The 18,965-nt window shown below is 43.6% G+C and overlaps 2 protein-coding genes across 2 annotated transcripts; both read right to left on the reverse strand.

Moving 5' to 3' along the window:
* Positions 1-10,426: 10,426 nt before the first annotated feature.
* LOC127309667 (protein DMP6) lies at positions 10,427-11,294 on the reverse strand. Its single transcript, XM_051340428.2, has one exon. It carries the CDS (start codon positions 11,268-11,270, stop codon positions 10,626-10,628), a length of 645 nt encoding a protein of 214 aa, XP_051196388.1. The 5' UTR covers positions 11,271-11,294; the 3' UTR covers positions 10,427-10,625.
* Positions 11,295-12,220: 926 nt separating this feature from the next.
* LOC127309668 (putative germin-like protein 2-2) lies at positions 12,221-13,242 on the reverse strand. The gene is made up of 2 exons (XM_051340429.2): positions 13,017-13,242; positions 12,221-12,930 (listed from the first exon to the last, which is right to left on the reverse strand). The coding sequence occupies exons 1-2, from the start codon at positions 13,138-13,140 to the stop codon at positions 12,395-12,397; spliced, it is 660 nt and encodes a 219-aa protein (XP_051196389.1). The 5' UTR covers positions 13,141-13,242; the 3' UTR covers positions 12,221-12,394.
* Positions 13,243-18,965: the final 5,723 nt, after the last annotated feature.

Here is an 18,965-nt window from a genome sequence, read left to right on the forward strand (position 1 = left end):
TGCTTGACTGGATGTGCTTCTCCTCTGCTATTGGGCGGCCTGGAAAGGCATTTGGTTTTTGGATGATATGAGTTGGTGAATTGTCACCCCCATCATCCCTCTGTAGGTTTAGCGAGGTGGCTTCGAGTTTGATCTTTTGTATTGCTCTTGTAAGGTGTTGTGAATAATCTAATAAAAAAGCCGTGCGCATCCTTTGGATACAGAAGCTGGGGCGATATTTCCCCCATTTCGAAAAAAAACAATAGAATACTTGGGAATCGACAACTGACCTGTAGTGAAGCTCTCATCATGCAGCTGTACATTCTTCATCGCCTTCTCCAACTAAGGCATGTCGTCATTAGGCTGTCTTCCCAGCCGTGTACTCAACCTCACTCCAATAGTGGGCTTAGGAATCCCCCCAAATGCAATCATCTCCTCTGTAGAAGGATAATGAGACACATTGTCATTCTCAATTACAGTCAGAGATAACGTGTGGCTAGCAATGTTAGAAGATTCCTTCAAAGAGGTAGATGACTCACCCGTAGTCTTCATAGGTGATGCATTCATCCTACCCTGGAGATCAACTGTATTCTTCTCCCCTTTGTTATCCAACATAGCAATTCCCTTAGCACTATCCATGGGTTTTTTCCAACGAACCAACCATGGTGGTGTGCAAACATGAGCCTACATCATTAATATTGCTCTCATGAGATATACTTGACATACTATGTCCAAATTCAGCAAAGGTACAATTAAAATTCAGATCATTAAAAAACATACCCTTGCCCTCAGCATTGATGTGCACACAAGATCTCACCTTACCAGCCAACACCGGCCCCATAATTGGCTCATCATTGGGCCAATGATTGGCACTATCCTCAACAGCAAATGCAGGGACAACAGTAGGAATCTCTAGGATTTTATGCACCGACGGCGAAGCACACCACGATCTGGGACACTTCTCCACAGCCATAGCAAATCCCGTATCGGGCGTCGTACCGCTGCGGCGCTGGCCCCCCACTGGCGCGTGGCTGCCGACCGAGGCAGTGGTCCCCTGCACGTCATTGGTTGGCAATGCCACTGTCTGCCTGGCCCGCTGCGCGCTGTCTGGATGGTCAGCAGCAGCTGTCTGCTGCGCCGTCTGCCAATGGCTAGCTGCTGCGCTGACAGCTCTTTGCCGGCCAGTGGCAGTCCGGCAGTAGCTACCACGCCAGCTGATGGCGTGTATTTCACACGTTCGTTGGGCAACCCCAAGAGGAAGGTATGATGCGCACAGCAGCAAGTTTTCCCTCAGAAAGAAACCAAGGTTTATCGAACCAGGAGGAGCCAAGAAGCACGTTGAAGGTTGATGGCGGCGGGATGTAGTGCGGCGCAACACCAGGGATTCCGGCGCCAACGTGGAACCTGCACAACACAACCAAAGTACTTTGCCCCAACGAAACAGTGAGGTTGTCAATCTCACCGGCTTGCTGTAACAAAGAGTTAACCGTATTGTGTGGAAGATGATTGTTTGCAGAAAACAGTAGAACAAGTATTGCAGTAGATTGTATTTCAGTAAAGAGAATTGGACCGGGGTCCACAGTTCACTAGAGGTGTCTCTCCCATAAGACAAACAGCATGTTGGGTGAACAAATTATAGTTGGGCAATTGACAAATAAAGAGAGCATGACCATGCACATACATATCATGATGAGTATAGTGAGATTTAATTGGGCATTACGACAAAGTACATAGACCGTCATCCAACTGCATCTATGCCTAAAAAGTCCACCTTCAGGTTATCATCCGAACCCCCTCCAGTATTAAGTTGCAAACAACAGACAATTGCATTAAGTATGGAGCGTAATGTAACTAGTGACTACAGCCTTGAAAATATCACTAATGTTTTATCCCTAGAGGCAACATCACAACACAACATTAGAACTTTCATCCTGTCCCGGTGTCAATGCGCATGAACCAACTATCGAGCATAAGTACTCCCTCTTGGAGTTACAAGCATCTACTTGGCCAGAGCATCTACTAGTAACGGAGAGCATGCAAGATCATAAACAACACATAAGCATAACTTTGATAATCAACATAACAAGTATTCTCTATTCATCGGATCCCAACAAACGCAACATATAGAATTACAGATAGATGATCTTGATCATGTTAGGCAGCTCACAAGATCCGACAATGATAGCACAAAGGGGAGAAGACAACCATCTAGCTACTGCTATGGACCCATAGTCCTGGGGTAGACTACTCACACATCACACCGGAGGTGACCATGGCGGCGTAGAGTCCTCAGGGAGATGATTCCCCTCTACGGCAGGGTGCGGAGGCGATCTCTGGATCCCGAGATGGGATCGGTGGCGGCGGCGTCTCTGGAAGGTTTTCCGTATCGTGGCTCTCGGTACTGGGGGTTTCGTCACGGAGACTTTTTATAGGCGGAAGGGCAGGTCAAGAGGCGGCACGGGGGCCCCACACTACAGGCCGGCGCGGCCAAGGGGGGGGCCGCGCCGCCCTATAGTGTGGCCCCTCCGTGGCCCCTCTTCGTCTCTCCTTCGGACTTACGGAAGCTTCGTGAGAAAATAGGCCCACGGGCTTTGATTTCGTCCAATTCAAGAATATTTCCTTACTAGGATTTCTGAAACCAAAAACAATGACTTGACAGCGGCACTTCGGCATCTTGTTAATAGGTTAGTTCAGAAAATGCACGAATATGACATAAAGTGTGCATAAAACATGTAGATAACATCAATAATGTGGCATGGAACATAAGAAATTATCGATACGTCGAGACGTATCAGCATCCCCAAGCTTAGTTACGCTCGTCCAGCAGGTAAAACGATAACACGAGATAATTTACGGAGTGACATGCCATCATAATCTTGATCATACTATTTGTAAAGCATATGTAGTGAATGCAGCGATCAAAACATTGTATATGACATGAGTAAACAAGTGAATCATAAAGCAAAGACTTTTCATGAATAGCACTTCAAGACAAGCATCAATAAGTCTTGCATAAGAGTTAACTCATAAAGCAATAATTCAAAGTAAAGGCATTGAAGCAACACAAAAGAAGATTAAGTTTCAGCGGTTGCTTTCAACTTGTAACATGTATATCTCATGGATATTGTCAACATAGAGTAATATAATAGATGCAATAAGCAAGTATGTAGGAATCAATGCACAGTTCACACAAGTGTTTGCTTCTTGAGGTGGAGAGAAATAGGTGAACTGACTCAACATTGAAAATAAAAGAATGGTCCTCATAGAGGAAAAGCATCGATTGCTATATTTGTGCTAGAGCTTTGATTTTGAAAACATGAAACAATTTTGTCAACGGTAGTAATAAAGCATATGCATCATGTAAATTATATCTTATAAGTTGCAAGCCTCATGCATAGCGTACTAATAGTGCCCGCACCTTGTCCTAATTAGCTTGGACTACCGGGTCATCACAATGCATTGTTTTTACCAAGTGTCACAAAGGGGTACCTCTATGCCGCCTGTACAAAGGTCTAAGGAGAAAGCTCGCATTGGATTTCTCGCTATTGATTATTCTTCAACTTAGACATCCATACCGGGACAACATAGACAACAGATAATGGAATCCTCTTTTATGCATAAGCATATACCAACAATTAATAATTTTCTCATTTGAGATTTGAGGATTGTTGTCCAAAACTGAAACTTCCACCATGGAGCATGGCTTTAGTTAGCGGCCCGATGTTCTTCTCTAACATATGCATGCTTAACCATATGGTGGTAGATCTCTCTTACTTCAGACAAGACGGACATGCATAGCAACTCACATGAAATTCAACAATGAATAGTTGATGGCGTCCCCAGTGAACATGGTTATCGCACAACAAGCAACTTAATAAGAGATAAAGTGCATAATTACATATTCAATACCACAATAGTTTTTAAGCTATTTGTCCCATGAGCTATATATTGCAAAGGTGAATGATGGAATTTTAAAGGTAGCACTCAAGCAATTTACTTTGGAATGGCGGAAAAATACCATGTAGTATAGGTAGGTATGGTGGACACAAATGGCATAGTGGTTGGCTCAAGTATTTTGGATGCATGAGAAGTATTCCCTCTCGATACAAGGTTTAGGCTAGCAAGGCTTATTTGAAACAAACACAAGGATGAACCGGTGCAGCAAAACTCACATAAAAGACATATTGAAAACATTATAAGACTCTACACCGTCTTCCTTGTTGTTCAAACTCAAAACTAGAAATTATCTAGACCTTAGAGAAACCAAATATGCAAACCAAATTTTAGCATGCTCTATGTATTTCTTCATTAATGGGTGCAAAGCATATGATGCAAGAACTTAATCATGAGCACAACAATTGCCAAGTATCACATTACCCAAGACATTTATAGCAATTACTACATGTATCATTTTCCAATTCCAACCATATAACAATTTAACGAAGGAGAAACTTCGCCATGAATACTATGAGTAGAAACCAAGGACATACTTGTCCATATGCTACAGCGGAGCGTGTCTCTCTCCCATAAAGTGAATGCTAGGATCCATTTTATTCAAACAAAACAAAAACAAAAACAAACCGACGCTCCAAGAAAAAGCACATAAGATGTGATGGAATAAAAATATAGTTTCAGGGGAGGAACCTGATAATATTGTCGATGAAGAAGGGGATGCCTTGGGCATCCCCAAGCTTAGACGCTTGAGTCTTCTTGATATATGCAGGGGTGAACCACCGGGTGCATCCCCAAGCTTAGAGCTTTCACTCTCCTTGATCATGTTGCATCATACTCCTCTCTTGATCCTTGAAAACTTCCTCCACACCAAACTCGAAACAACTCATTAGAGGGTTAGTGCACAATATAAATTGACATATTCAGAGGTGACACAATCATTCTTAACACTTCTGGACATTGCATAATGCTACTGGACATTAGTGGATCAAAGAAATTCATCCAACATAGCGAAAGAGGCAATGCGAAATAAAAGGCAGAATCTGTCAAAACAGAACAGTTCGTATTGACGAATTTTAAAATGGCACCAGACTTGCTCAAATGAAAATGCTCAAATTGAATGAAAGTTGCGTACATATCTGAGGATCATGCACGTAAATTGGCTTAATTTTCTGAGCTACCTACAGGGAGGTGGACCCAGATTCGTGACAGCAAAGAAATCTGGAACTGCACAGTAATCCAAATCTAGTACTTACTTTTCTATCAACGGCTTAACTTGGCACAACAAAACACAAAACTAAGATAAGGAGAGGTTGCTACAGTAGTAAACAACTTCCAAGACACAAAATAAAAACAAAGTACTGTAGTAAAATAACACATGGGTTATCTCCCAAGAAGTTCTTTCTTTATAGCCATTAAGATGGGCTCAACAGTTTTGATGATGCACTCGCAAGAAATAGTATTTGAAGCAAAAGAGAGCTTCAAGAGGCAAATTCAAAACACATTTAAGTCTAACATGCTTCCTATGAAGAGGAATCTTGTAAATAAACAAGTTCAAGAAGCATAATGCAACAAGCGTAGAAAGATAAAACAAGTGTAGCTTCAAAAATTTCAGCACATAGAGAGGTGTTTTGATAACATGAAAATTTCTACAACCATATTTTCCTCTCTCATAATAACTTTCAGTAGCATCATGAGCAAACTCAACAATATAACTATCACATAAAGCATTCTTATCATGAGTCTCATGCATAAAATTATTACTCTCCACATAAGCATAATCAATTTTATTAGTTGTAGTGGGAGCAAATTCAACAAAGTGGCTATCATCATATATAGGAGGCATATTGTAATCATAAAAGAAAATTTTCTCCTCAATTCTTGGGGGACTAAAAAGATCAAGCTCATCAAAACCAGCTTCCCCAAGCTTAGAATTTTCCATAGCATTAGCAACAATAGTGTTCAAAGCATTCATATTAATAACATTCCCATTAGCATGCATATAAAGTTCCATGGGTTTTTTAATTCTCTCTTCAAACACATCATGTCCTAATTCAAGATAAAGCTCATAAAGATCTCTCATATTTTTGTTGTTTTCCATTATGCTTAACTAGTGAAATAAAAACATGCATGATATTAAGTAAAGTAAAACAAGTAACTAATTTTTTGTGTTTTTGATATAGAGTGCAAACAAGATAGTAAATAAAGTAAAACTAGCAACTAATTTTTTTGTATTTTGATTTAGTGCAGCAAACAAAGTAGTAAATAAAACTAAGCAAGACAAAAACAAAGTAAAGAGATTGAGAAGTGGAGACTCCCCTTGCAGCGTGTCTTGATCTCCCCGGCAACGGCGCCAGAAAAAGAGCTTGATGGCGTGTATTTCACACGTTCGTTGGGCAACCCCAAGAGGAAGGTATGATGCGCACAGCAGCAAGTTTTCCCTCAGAAAGAAACCAAGGTTTATCGAACCAGGAGGAGCCAAGAATCACGTTGAAGGTTGATGGCGGCGGGATGTAGTGCGGCGCAACACCAGGGATTCCGGCGCCAACGTGGAACCTGCACAACACAACCAAAGTACTTTGCCCCAACGAAACAGTGAGGTTGTCAATCTCACCGGCTTGCTGTAACAAAGAGTTAACCGTATTGTGTGGAAGATGATTGTTTGCAGAAAACAGTAGAACAAGTATTGCAGTAGATTGTATTTCAGTAAAGAGAATTGGACCGGGGTCCACAGTTCACTAGAGGTGTCTCTCCCATAAGACAAACAGCATGTTGGGTGAACAAATTACAGTTGGGCAATTGACAAATAAAGAGAGCATGACCATGCACATACATATCATGATGAGTATAGTGAGATTTAATTGGGCATTACGACAAAGTACATAGACCGTCATCCAACTGCATCTATGCCTAAAAAGTCCACCTTCAGGTTATCATCCGAACCCCTCCGCATTAAGTTGCAAACAACAGACAATTGCATTAAGTATGGTGCGTAATGTAACTAGTGACTACATCCTTGAACATAGCACTAATATTTTATCCCTAGTGGCAACAAAGACAACACAACCTTAGAACTTTTCATCCTTTGTCCCGGTGTCAATGCGAGCATGAACCCACTATCGAGCATAAGTACTCCCTCTTGGAGTTACAAGCATCTACTTGGCCAGAGCATCTACTAGTAACGGAGAGCATGCAAGATCATAAACAACACATAAGCATAACTTTGATAATCAACATAACAAGTATTCTCTATTCATCGGATCCCAACAAACGCAACATATAGAATTACAGATAGATGATCTTGATCATGTTAGGCAGCTCACAAGATCCGACAATGATAGCACAATGGGGAGAAGACAACCATCTAGCTACTGCTATGGACCCATAGTCCAGGGGTAGACTACTCACACATCACACCGGAGGCGACCATGGCGGCGTAGAGTCCTCCGGGAGATGATTCCCCTCTCCGGCAGGGTGCCGGAGGCGATCTCCTGGATCCCCCGAGATGGGATCGGCGGCGGCGGCGTCTCTGGAAGGTTTTCCGTATCGTGGCTCTCGGTACTGGGGGTTTCGTCACGGAGACTTTTTATAGGCGGAAGGGCAGGTCAAGAGGCGGCACGGGGGCCCCACACTACAGGCCGGCGCGGCCAAGGGGGGGGCCGCGCCGCCCTATAGTGTGGCCCCTCCGTGGCCCCTCTTCGTCTCTCCTTCGGACTTCTGGAAGCTTCGTGAGAAAATAGGCCCCTGGGCTTTGATTTCGTCCAATTCCGAGAATATTTCCTTACTAGGATTTCTGAAACCAAAAACAATAAAACAAAGAATCGGCACTTCGGCATCTTGTTAATAGGTTAGTTCCAGAAAATGCACGAATATGACATAAAGTGTGCATAAAACATGTAGATAACATCAATAATGTGGCATGAAACATAAGAAATTATCGATACGTCGGAGACGTATCACCAGCTACCTGGGGCAATCCCGAGGTAGATGCTCTGGCCAGAAAATCTACATGTGAATCAGTGCAAAAATTGTCATCTAGTACCAGATTTTGATCATGAAACATAGGCTTAATAAATAGCTCTTTTTTACCCGAATTTTTTGCAGATGTTAGTATACCTGAAGGGGTAATTGGCAGTTTCATAGTCCCAATCTGAATAACATCAACATGATTAGATTGCACTTGCATCCCCTCCACCCCATTATTCTCATACGTACCTTCTTTACCATTATTATTTGATGTATTTCCTTCATCACCTCCTTTTGAGTCCATATCCATAGCATTCCCATCACCATGATTTTCTTCTCCATTGTGTGCATCATTAGTCCCATCGTTCCAATTATTAGCTTCTGCCATATTCACGTCTTGAGAGCCTTGAGTTGTCTCCACTTCAAAATGTAATTTAAAGAAACCCGTCTGATGAAGACATCACTATGAGCAGGAATAAGATTACGATCTAGACGCCCAATCTTGGTCCGAAGTATCTTTTTATTACGAGTGAAGGCCATATCTACATCCAAAGTCTTGCCAAAGAGAGTTCCTACACCCCCATAGAGATAGGTAATCTGTTTTGATATCTAATGGCAGCCCTGAAACACGAACCCAAACTTCTGGTAATGTATACAAAGGCTCCTCCGCAGAGGACCAGAGATTGAAAGACAGAACAACCTTCCTGTCAGTACAAAGGTAAGTACCAAAAAATTTCAATCTCTGAACTTCCTGCTTACTTGGGAGTTTGACTCTGTGTATATTATCTTTAAAATGGAATAGCTCCCAATTGAACTTCTCAGAAGGTACTATCTTCTTTAGTTGCTCAATTAAATCTGGTATGGTCATGGTATCTCCATCAACAGTTACTTTCACCAATTTTGGGTTTTCAGCTTTCGCCTTAAAAACACCACATGGGAGTTCAAAAAACATAAGTCCCTCATTGGCATACCCATGAAGAATTGTTGTGGGTTTAGGAGCATTCAGAAGGTGACAAGCTGATGTTGCATGGTGGATAGACTCACATAGGTCATAGAAAGGCGTGGGACAATCATCAATATAGTGTCCAGGCTTCTTTCAACGAAAGCAGCCCGCCTTGTCTTCCTTCTTCTTCTTTAGAGCCCCCTGTCCCTCATTCTCTTTTCCTTTTGCTCCCACAGCTTGATTGTCCTGAGGCTCCTGACTTATCACTGTTGGCAGTTGAGAAGTTGTTGGTGCCGCAACTGGCATCCCCACCTCCTGACCCCTGTCACCGTCCACACCAGCTGCATGTGATACTGGTATGACCGATGGCTCAACAGCCTTTGTAGCCGCCGTCACCGTAGCAACAACCGCCTGCATCGTATGCTGCAATAGATCCGCATCAATGGCACTCCTCGATTGTACCCTCGTGTCAGTGACACGAGGCCGATATTAGAAACCTCCACCATGTCCCGAATTCCATCGCTGCTGATTTGCACCATGACCAAACCTAGCAATGCTATTGAAATTGGCAATTCTCTGGAAATTGGTGTTCATACCTCCCCAATTGTCGTCGTGGTGACCCGATCCCATGCCTGTCCGGCCACTCGACTCGCCATGTGCATAGTGTCAGCCTCCACCAAAGCCATTGTTGCCATAGCTGCCGCGGCCAGCAGCATATCCACGGCCACTACGCCCCGCCCCCTGCGCCGGCGCCACACCAAAGCCACGGCCGCCACGAGCAGCATAGCCGCCGCGGTTGTTGCTACCGCCTCGTCCAGGCCCGTAGCCGCCGCGTCCATTGCCGAAGCCACCGCGCCCATTGCCGAAGTCACCTCGGCCGGCGTTGAATCATCCCCGGCTTGGGTTAAAACCCTCCTGACCTCCATTGCCGTCCATGGGGTCGAGACGATGCAGCGACACCAGGGGAGCTCCGATCTCACACCGTTTCCAGGTTAACCCTAGAATACCACAAAAAGTGTGTCCAGTGACAACACTTCCGACCTTGACCAACCTCGTGGGACCCCGATCAACGATCGACCGACACGCGGTTTGGGCCAGTAGACCTCTGTCGAAAATTGGCACCAGCCCGTGACCTCAACAGGCCCACGTTCAGGTTTTTTGAACTTGCCTGATTTCTCGGATCGTGCATCCTTTCGTCGTACATTTATTCTAACCTAATAAATATCATATCAAAATATTTTGCCCGATTTTCAAAATGAAGCTCGCATCCATTCTGACCGTTCCTTTGTAAGCCCGACATTAAACATGCTGCACCTGCTTCTGGGTCCTTCGGGGCCCTTCCCTGTTCAAAAAAAAAAAAAAAAAAAAACATGCTGCACCCCTTTTATGTCACACCAGCTGAGATGAATTAATCTGGACATAAAAGAACTAACCATGTGAGCTTCGTGTTATCTCACCGGGCAAGTAATCCCTACGTCAAGTCCAGTTGGCTACCGGGATCAAACCGCTTCGCTTGCATAGGCCTAGAAATTCTAATAAGAACAACTTCATAGCTGACACACAAAAAAAAACCATGTGAGCTTCGTGTTATCTTTGAATCTCATTTACTAAACCTGAAGCCGTGGCCTATCTCTAAATCATTGATATATAACAACACAATAAACTGTTTGTCCGATAAAATAATGCAGGCAAAACTAGAAATCTTATTCGAGTGTAAACTATAATCAATCTAGGTCTCCATTCCAAGCAAACTGATACGCGCACATAAAACAGTTATAACATTGATTCAAAACGTGGCTGCGGCGGGGAACCCGATTCCTTGCCGCGTGGAGGGGAACATAGCGAAGAGGAAGCTCCCCGCCGCTCCGGCCGCCATGGGCACCGCGGCAAGCAGCTGCCTGGTGGTGGCGGACTCGACGGGGTAGAAGCAAGCCACCACGTTGCTGTCTACCATTGCCACCGCCAGGAACACCACGAACGACAGTACCCCGTGCAGCACGTCCCGCGCGCCAAGCCGGTACCTCGTGTCCTGCGGCGCCTGCTGGGAGGCTCCGACTCCGGCTCCGGCACCGTCGATGAGGCGCAGGCGGTCGCTGGGCGTGATGAAGCCGTAACGCACGACGCCCGTCTGGTCGCGGAAGCTGTCGGTGAAGCAGAGGAGGAAGCACGAGAAGGCGCAGGCGCCGATGAGGCAGCCAGTGAGCGCGCGGTTGGCGGCCGTGCAGGTGCCGTCGGCAGTGAAGGTCGGCGAGAGGAACTCGAAGGCCAGCACGGCGCCGGTGGGGAGGTGCTTCGCGAGGTCCGCTGTGCTACTCAGAGCCTTTCCCACGACGGTGGTCGTCGTCCGCGTCCGTCCGTCGGCATTGCCGAGCAGCGGGGCCTGCTGCGCCGTCGCAAGGGACTCGGGGTCGCCGGTTGGCCGGGACGCCATGTGTTTGGTGTAGTGAGAATTGATCGGCGCCGTGTACTTAGCTTGTCGATCCTTCGGGATTTATTGCTCCATTCCAGTAGCACTTGACGTACCATGCGATGGAATCGAATATTTTTCACGTGGTAACCTAGGCTTAATTAGTTATGCTTGTACCAACGAACACTCAAGGAACTTTTGTGACTTGCCATCTCGGAATTCCTAAGTACCGTGTACGATAGCGCAAAGGACCAGAGATCTATAAGATAAAGTTGCTCGTAGAAGCACGTCCAATAATATAAATTTCGGGTTAAATTACCCGTCTCATATTTTATCAGACGTGCTGATCACCCGAGATATCAATTTAAATTCAGTTTGTATGTATCAGAAATTACTTAAACGTTTGCCCATCATCACTAGAGAGCATAGACTAACATGTAACGGTTTTGCTATGTCTCAGTCAACTGAGATTTTCTTAAGTCTAAGTCACTTACAAAAAAGTGCTTGAGTTGCACTTTTCTGTTAAAAAAGTGCAATTGCACTTTTCTGCCAGAAATGTGCAACTGGACCGAGTTGCACTTTTCTTTGAACTGCAGTTGCACTTTTCTGAGGTGACTGAGACTTAAGAAATTCTCAGTCAACTTAGACATAGACACACCCAACATGTAAATCAAACCATCAGTACACCTTACGGAAAGACATTCTTACCATATCATGAAGTTAGTGCATGACTGCATGCTAATGCAAAGAGAGTGGTAAAATGAAATCTTTTTTTAGGAGATGATGGAATTATCCATTTCGACGAGATTCACCAGAGTTCATTTAGAGAGGTCATATGCATGACAAACAAACCCAAAGGTACCATAAGTACGGGTGTGGGTGGAGTGAAGGGAGAAGAATCAGCATCATGAAACATTTAGTACTATCCTAAAGAGAAAATACCGTAAAGAGCAAATGCAGTACATCATCTAAGAGCAACAAGGTCTCACAAAACAATCAACATTTCGACGCACACACACATCCGCACGCACAAACATACACATGAGAACACAAGGTTCTCAACTTACAACATTATAAAAATGCACTGCATGCGAAACTAAGACAAAATAGGAATCAACTTGACAAACAAACACAGGTAAGTCACTCACTTAGAAGTGAGCCTGGATCGATTCTACTGTATTCTTCTCCACCTGAAAGGCCTTGGCGATAATATCACCCGAGATGGAAGGCTCTGCTCCAAACACTGCATTGGCTACCGTGATCACTCCAGGGTTCTGGCTGCTCAAGGCTGCAATAGCTACCGCGTTGGCTGCGCCTTTGTTGAATTGGTAATGAACAAGGCCCTTAGGGAATACAAACACATCTCCCTTGTTGAGAACTTTAGTGAAGAGCTTGTTCTCGGGGTTCGAGGTCACGAAGCCCACCTCTAGACAGCCCTCTAACACAGTTAAGATCTCGGTGGAGCGCGGATGAGTGTGAGGAGGGTTGAGGCCACTAGGTGCGTAGTCGATGCGAACGAGGGAGATGCCGAGGGTATTTAGCCCACCAATCTGCGCAACGTTGACCGGGGTGACCACAGCGCCTTGCTTGTTGGCCGTGTTGCCGGCAACATGAAGGCCAGAAAAGTAGAAGTCCTCGGCGACAACTTCCTTTGCATCTTTGCAGGCCAAGCCATTGACGCGAACTGCATGGATAGGTGTGGTCATATAAGATAACAAATACAGTAACTAGTTGTTTGATGCATAATTCTTTGTGGACATATTTATGTACCTTGAGACATCTTGTCTGCAACACAGAAGTCTTGGAGAAGGCTCGGATCAGAGGCAGTGGCACCATGAGAGCAAGCCAAGGCCAGGAGAGCTGCTGCAAGGAGCAACACACGCATGGCGGCCATATGTATTTCTTCGTTTCTCCTCACTAGGCAGTGTCGAAATTAGCAGGAATGTGGAACAACGTGCTAGCTAGGCTTAAACGTGTGCTCAGTGCCACGCTTTGAGTTGATAGATGTGTGCTGCTTGAAGCTTTAAGAGTGTGATTGGTATTTATAGGGAGACGCTAGCCGATAAGTAGGAGTATGATATTTCGAATATTTACACATCTTCATGTGTCGAGAACAAGTCTTGTGTGATGTATGCAGCCTGCACAACGCGTGTTTAATCCTGACAGCCTGCTACGCATATGCATATATCTATATAGGACGGCTGGATCAAACAAAGAGTATACAAGATAGTGTAACAATAAAGTTATGTTTGAACAAGTCACGTGTATATCGGCCGGCCATGACTAGGATCGAACGTCGGCGGATTGGATACTGAATCGGAATCATTATGTTCAGACTTACGTAAGCGGATATACCGAACACGGAACACACAAACTATACGACGTGGAGACATCACATTCTAAGTTTTCTTTCAGTGTTGATAATTTTTTTCTACTCGAAACAATCATTTTCCATTGAGAACACGTCCGACCAAAAGCTATATCTGTAGATGTAAAGCGTTTGCTTAAGCTATCTCTCTAACTCTAAGTACTATCACCTGAGCCATGGTTACATGCGCCAAGAGCATGTCCTCCCTTTGTAACCTAGAATATGAAGTAGTTTGTATTAAGATTTTACACCATTGTAGCATACATCATTGGCTATCTCTAGAATTTTATTTTGTATTTTTTAAAACTTTAAAACATGAATTTTGAGTCTTTTGTAAATAAAGAGCTACATGTTGCTCGTCCTCCGTTTGAAGTTTTCTGGTCTGAAATTCCCTATATAACAAGTACCAAAATATCTAAAAAATCCATCTTTGCTCTACACACTGCTTCCATTGCACCAAAATTCTAGTTCTTCCAAACTACATCGTCAACATTTATCTTGGCGAACCCCCTAGCTGGTGCTATCCATCTCTTCACAATCGGTAAACAACCATTGCTTAGCACTCGATTCTACAGTTCCAGATCAATGCCCAGACATTGCTAGCCATTATACACTCCAACAACATATCACACCAGGAGTTAGCTTCACCGCATAGCCCCCATGATGCATTCGTAGCCATGTTTCGTCGGTGTCTCACATCACCCTTCAAGATAGAGTTCTTCGCCAATCTCCATAGGAACACTTGTATCTTCGACAGTACCTTACCCTTCTAGAGTGAGGTCCAAATTAACTTTCTCCTCTCTCTTCTGGTCTGAAGATGTTGCCTTTCCTTGATTATTCCTTCCAAACCAGGCCTCTCGTCAGTGTTTAGTGTTAACAATCATCCTACAAGCCGACCTTACTGAACACGGGAATCCCTAAAGCACGCCCAGTAGCGTGCGCGAGCACTGCACTGCCTAAAGTTTATCCTAAATGGGCCGGCCCATTAATTCGTGCTCCCGCTTAAAGAGAAGTAGCATTGTTTTTCACTTTTAACATCTATTCCAGTGGCCCGAGTTCGAACCCCAACACCTCCACGGTTTGCAACCATATTTTTCCAATTTAAAAAAAAACATAAACCTGAACAAAATTTGAATTTGAGTAAATTTTGAATCTGAGCAAAAATTAATTCTTGGCAAATTTCGAATCTGAGAAAAATTAGTTTTGAACAAATTTCAAATCTGGAAAAAAAATTGAGCAAATTTCAAATCTGAGCAAAAAATAATTCTGAGCAAATTTCGAATCTGGGAAAAAACTAATTTTGACCAAATTTTGAATCTGAACAAAATTTGGATTTGAGCAAAAAATTATTCAAAATTTTAAAACAAATAAAAATTAAAAAATAGAATAAAAACAAATAAAAACATTAAAAACATTAAAAAGGAAAAAAAAGAAACCGACAGAAACCGACCAACCAGGAAAAGAGAAAAACTGAAAAAGGAAAAAAAAACCAAACTGAAAAGTTCTAGATTTTTTTTAGGGTAGGCGTCGCCTCTTATTGTTCAATCATCAAAGGTACAATAAAAGTATCAGGCGAGTTCAGAAGCCATACATTGCGGCCATGTTCTAAGGAAATAGCAGAGCGAGCTAGACTGTGAGCATGAGTATTAAAACATCTCCTCTCATGGCCGAACCTGGAATTTAGGAACTCAGTGCGACGTTGATCGATCTCACGTAGGACCGAGTAATAACTGCATCTGTTTGAATCTCTAATGGCATTGATTACCTCCAGACAATCTGAAGCAATGTAAGGGTGTTGAATATGTAAATCAGCAGCAAGCGATAAACCCTCGCGGCATGCAACTGCTTCTAGTGTAGCGGGATCAGAAATGCCCGGTACTGTAAGAACCGATGCTCCAAGAAACTGGCCTGATCCATCTCTACATATAGCTGCAACAACTCCTTTGTTACTTTGTTTGGATACCGCAGCATCAACATTAACCTTAGTAATATTATCTGGAGGAGTGATCTAGGTAACAGTCGATGCGTGGCTTAGCAATATACGCAATGTCCAATTCAGCAAGGTGGCTTATGATAAACCCATAGATCGATAGAGGGCTCTGAAAAATCTCATCATGTATCGCTTTTCGCCTTGCACTCCATACCGCCCAAAGTGTAACCACAACCTTGGTGAAATTCGCATGAGAAAGTGACTCAATAAGGAAGAAGATCCATTCTGAAAAGTTCTAGATAGTTCCTAAAACCGGACTAGCAACACATATGGGCCACGGCCCAGTCGCTCTGCCATGCGTGCAGGCGCTAATACGCCACACAGCTGGGCAGAAGATATGTTTTCCACTGAACACCCCGATTATCTCTTGGTAAAGAAGAAAAAATGGCGCGCGCTGGGCGTCGGTCGGCCGATCCGCACGCACGGATCGGTCGTACGGCCACCGTTCGATTTGGATCGCAGGTCCAGGAAGCAACGCACACAGTCGATGCTTTCCAGGTTTGTGGACCCCTCCGCTGACACTGTGCCATGTATTCACACGGGAAGAGACCGTACACACGCTATGGTTGCTCACGTGGTGGATCCCATGGTGGTACATGCATGTTGTGATTTATGTTCTCGTTCACACATTAGCTTAATGCTCTTACCGTGGGCACATTGATTTACAACAAAAATCATCAGCAATTTTAGTAAAAATCATAAACAGTTTACAACAAAAAAATTAATAATAATAATAAATATAAACAATAACTTTCTCTGCATGTTTATTTACAACAAAAATCACCAAATACTAGTACAAAATAACAAGCTTTTGCACCAAATATTTTGAAAACAACAATTTTTAAAAACATAAAAATTGTAACATTTTAAAAATACTAAACAGCAAATTGCAATAATTTTTCAGGAAGACGTTACAGTCGCGCATAACAACTTCGTAATATTTCAAAGAAAAGAAATACAACAAATACATCACGTGTTTACGACATTTCGAAAAGCATGTAAAAAACATTGATATATTTATAGCAAACGCCTAGAAACATTACAACATGTTGTTTCTGCTTTTACAATAAAATACATACAACTATGTTACATTTGGAAATCACTTATACAACATTGAAAATTCTGATTAAAATAGAATCTGTAGCAACGCTCAGAAAACCTTGCAAAACCTCTTGTCTTCTTCCCAACAAAACTCAAAAGGGTTTGTTACATTTTGAAAGCACCCGAAACACAAATGATAGCAAACGCCCAGAAACGTTGAAAACAACAAATGTATGCTTTCACAACAAAAGGGATATGAGTTGGTTACAAATTTATATCACGTACACAACATTAAAAAAATACCTGAAACACTTTGGTTATGTTGGAGCACATGTCTCTACGGGATCTGGCTCGTCTGTAGGACGGCAAAAGAAGTTTGGGGGAAGCCTCTCACGTGTATGCGTGGGGTTTCGGTTGTATTTATATTAGGCCAAGAGACCAATTAGGGTTACAATACAGTTAGGATTACAAAGCTATGTACACCTAATATACGCTAACATCATCGATGACGAATCAGACTCGCCGGACCGTCGTGAGAGTTAATTAGGTCACAACACGTTTTTTGTAATCAAAGCATTTTGTTCTGGTGTTTTGCGGCGAAACACAAACAAAACATTGGCTTGTAAAGACAATGTGGCATCAAATAATTCTAAATCGCTAGCTTTTTTGTACCGCTAAATAGAAAATTCACACCGTGAATAGCAAGCTAAGTGCTAGCAAAAATATATTATTTATGTGGCTAATATAAGTGCTAGAGCTATCGTCGCATCCTACCTTTTGGTTCTCATACCGTAGTGAACAGTGGAGCAAACAGTTTGTCAAACTGAGAACGAGCACAAGCTAGCTAGCTGCGTAGCTCCGAGGCGGAAAAAGAGCCAGCTAGCTGCGCGTTGGTTCGGGTGCGAGTGCGACTGATGCGACCAGAGGGGAGCGACAAAGGAAGCAGGCCAGCGCAGGGTAGGACCGACGCTACGGGCCACGCAGTGAAAAAACACACGCTGAGTCGGGACGACCGATCGTTAAGCGTTTTCCAAAAAAAAAAAATACAGTTGGTAAAGCCCGAATAGAAACTTGATATGCCGTAGGTAGCAAGCGGGCCAGCCTACCAGCCCAGTCTGGTTATACAGGACAAATCACAAGGCGTCGACCACAGCCCACAGGACCGTTGAGCGCACGAATCTCACAATGACAAAAATCAGACTTTAATGAGAGAAAATCTGGGCATCCGAAAGTTAGTAAAAAACAAATGATTGAAAGTATTTTTGGAAGGAAATAATTGAAAGGTTTTGAACACGTTGATTGCAACATGATTCAATTAGGCTGCCAGATCAGCTCCGGCAACCATAGTGCGAGCAAGTTTTGATATTTTTGTTACACATCAGCTACCAAGTGTTTTACCAGCAGCGAGGTGTCGGGAGTTGACCTCAGCTTACTGTTCCACTGCATGAATAGATGAACTTAAGCTCTACCAGCCAGATTGAGAACCGCTTTCAACACAACGGGAAAACGCATGAAGCTCCTGCACAACAGGGCTTAGTTTGCGAGTAAAAGGGAGTTTTATTAGTCGGCAAGTGTTACAAAGCGATTATTCTCAAGAATCTGAAGAATGTCATCATGTCCCGAGCCTAACCAAATTACAGTTTTATGATTTACTCTAGCCATATTGGCAAGGTTATGACTAGCCCTAATCTGAGACCGCTCCACTTTTACAACATCAATAACTCTCTCATGACTAGACGAGATTCTAAGCTCTGAAATTAAATGAACTAAAAGTGATCTATCTACTGTGTTCTCCTCAGCGGCACGAACTAGTCAAGAACAATCTATTTCAACTATGACTGGTAGTTAGAAATGTTGAAGTGCCAACCTCACTCCTTTCAAACACGCCTGAAGTTCAGCCTCCAACGGGCCGCTACAATGCTCCAGGAAGCGGCACGCTGTGAATATTGCATTCCCATGTTCATCACGTCATACCATACCCCCGCTCCCGCTGCTCCATCGCTCTAACAGTCGTAGTTGGAGGAAAGTACATACATAGCAAAAGGTTCGAAGAGCAATATTTTACACTAAGGGCATCTCAAGCGGATAGACACAAATGGATCCGCTGGTCTTTTTTGGTCAATGCGTGCAGGAGGCCCAACGCAAACAGACCAACATGAGACCCATTCATAGCCAAAATTTAGGCAGCCAATGCGTCGCCACGAACATAACACGCACCGCTCATGTGTCCTTCTGCCCCCGGGCCTGCCTTCAAGTGGGGGCAACGGCCTCTTCGCCTCTTGCACGAGCTAGTTTCACTACATTAATGGCTCACTTCAAC

Source organism: Lolium perenne, chromosome 6 (assembly GCF_019359855.2).
Source record: "Lolium perenne isolate Kyuss_39 chromosome 6, Kyuss_2.0, whole genome shotgun sequence".
In the NCBI taxonomy this organism is placed as follows: Eukaryota; Viridiplantae; Streptophyta; class Magnoliopsida; order Poales; family Poaceae; genus Lolium; species Lolium perenne.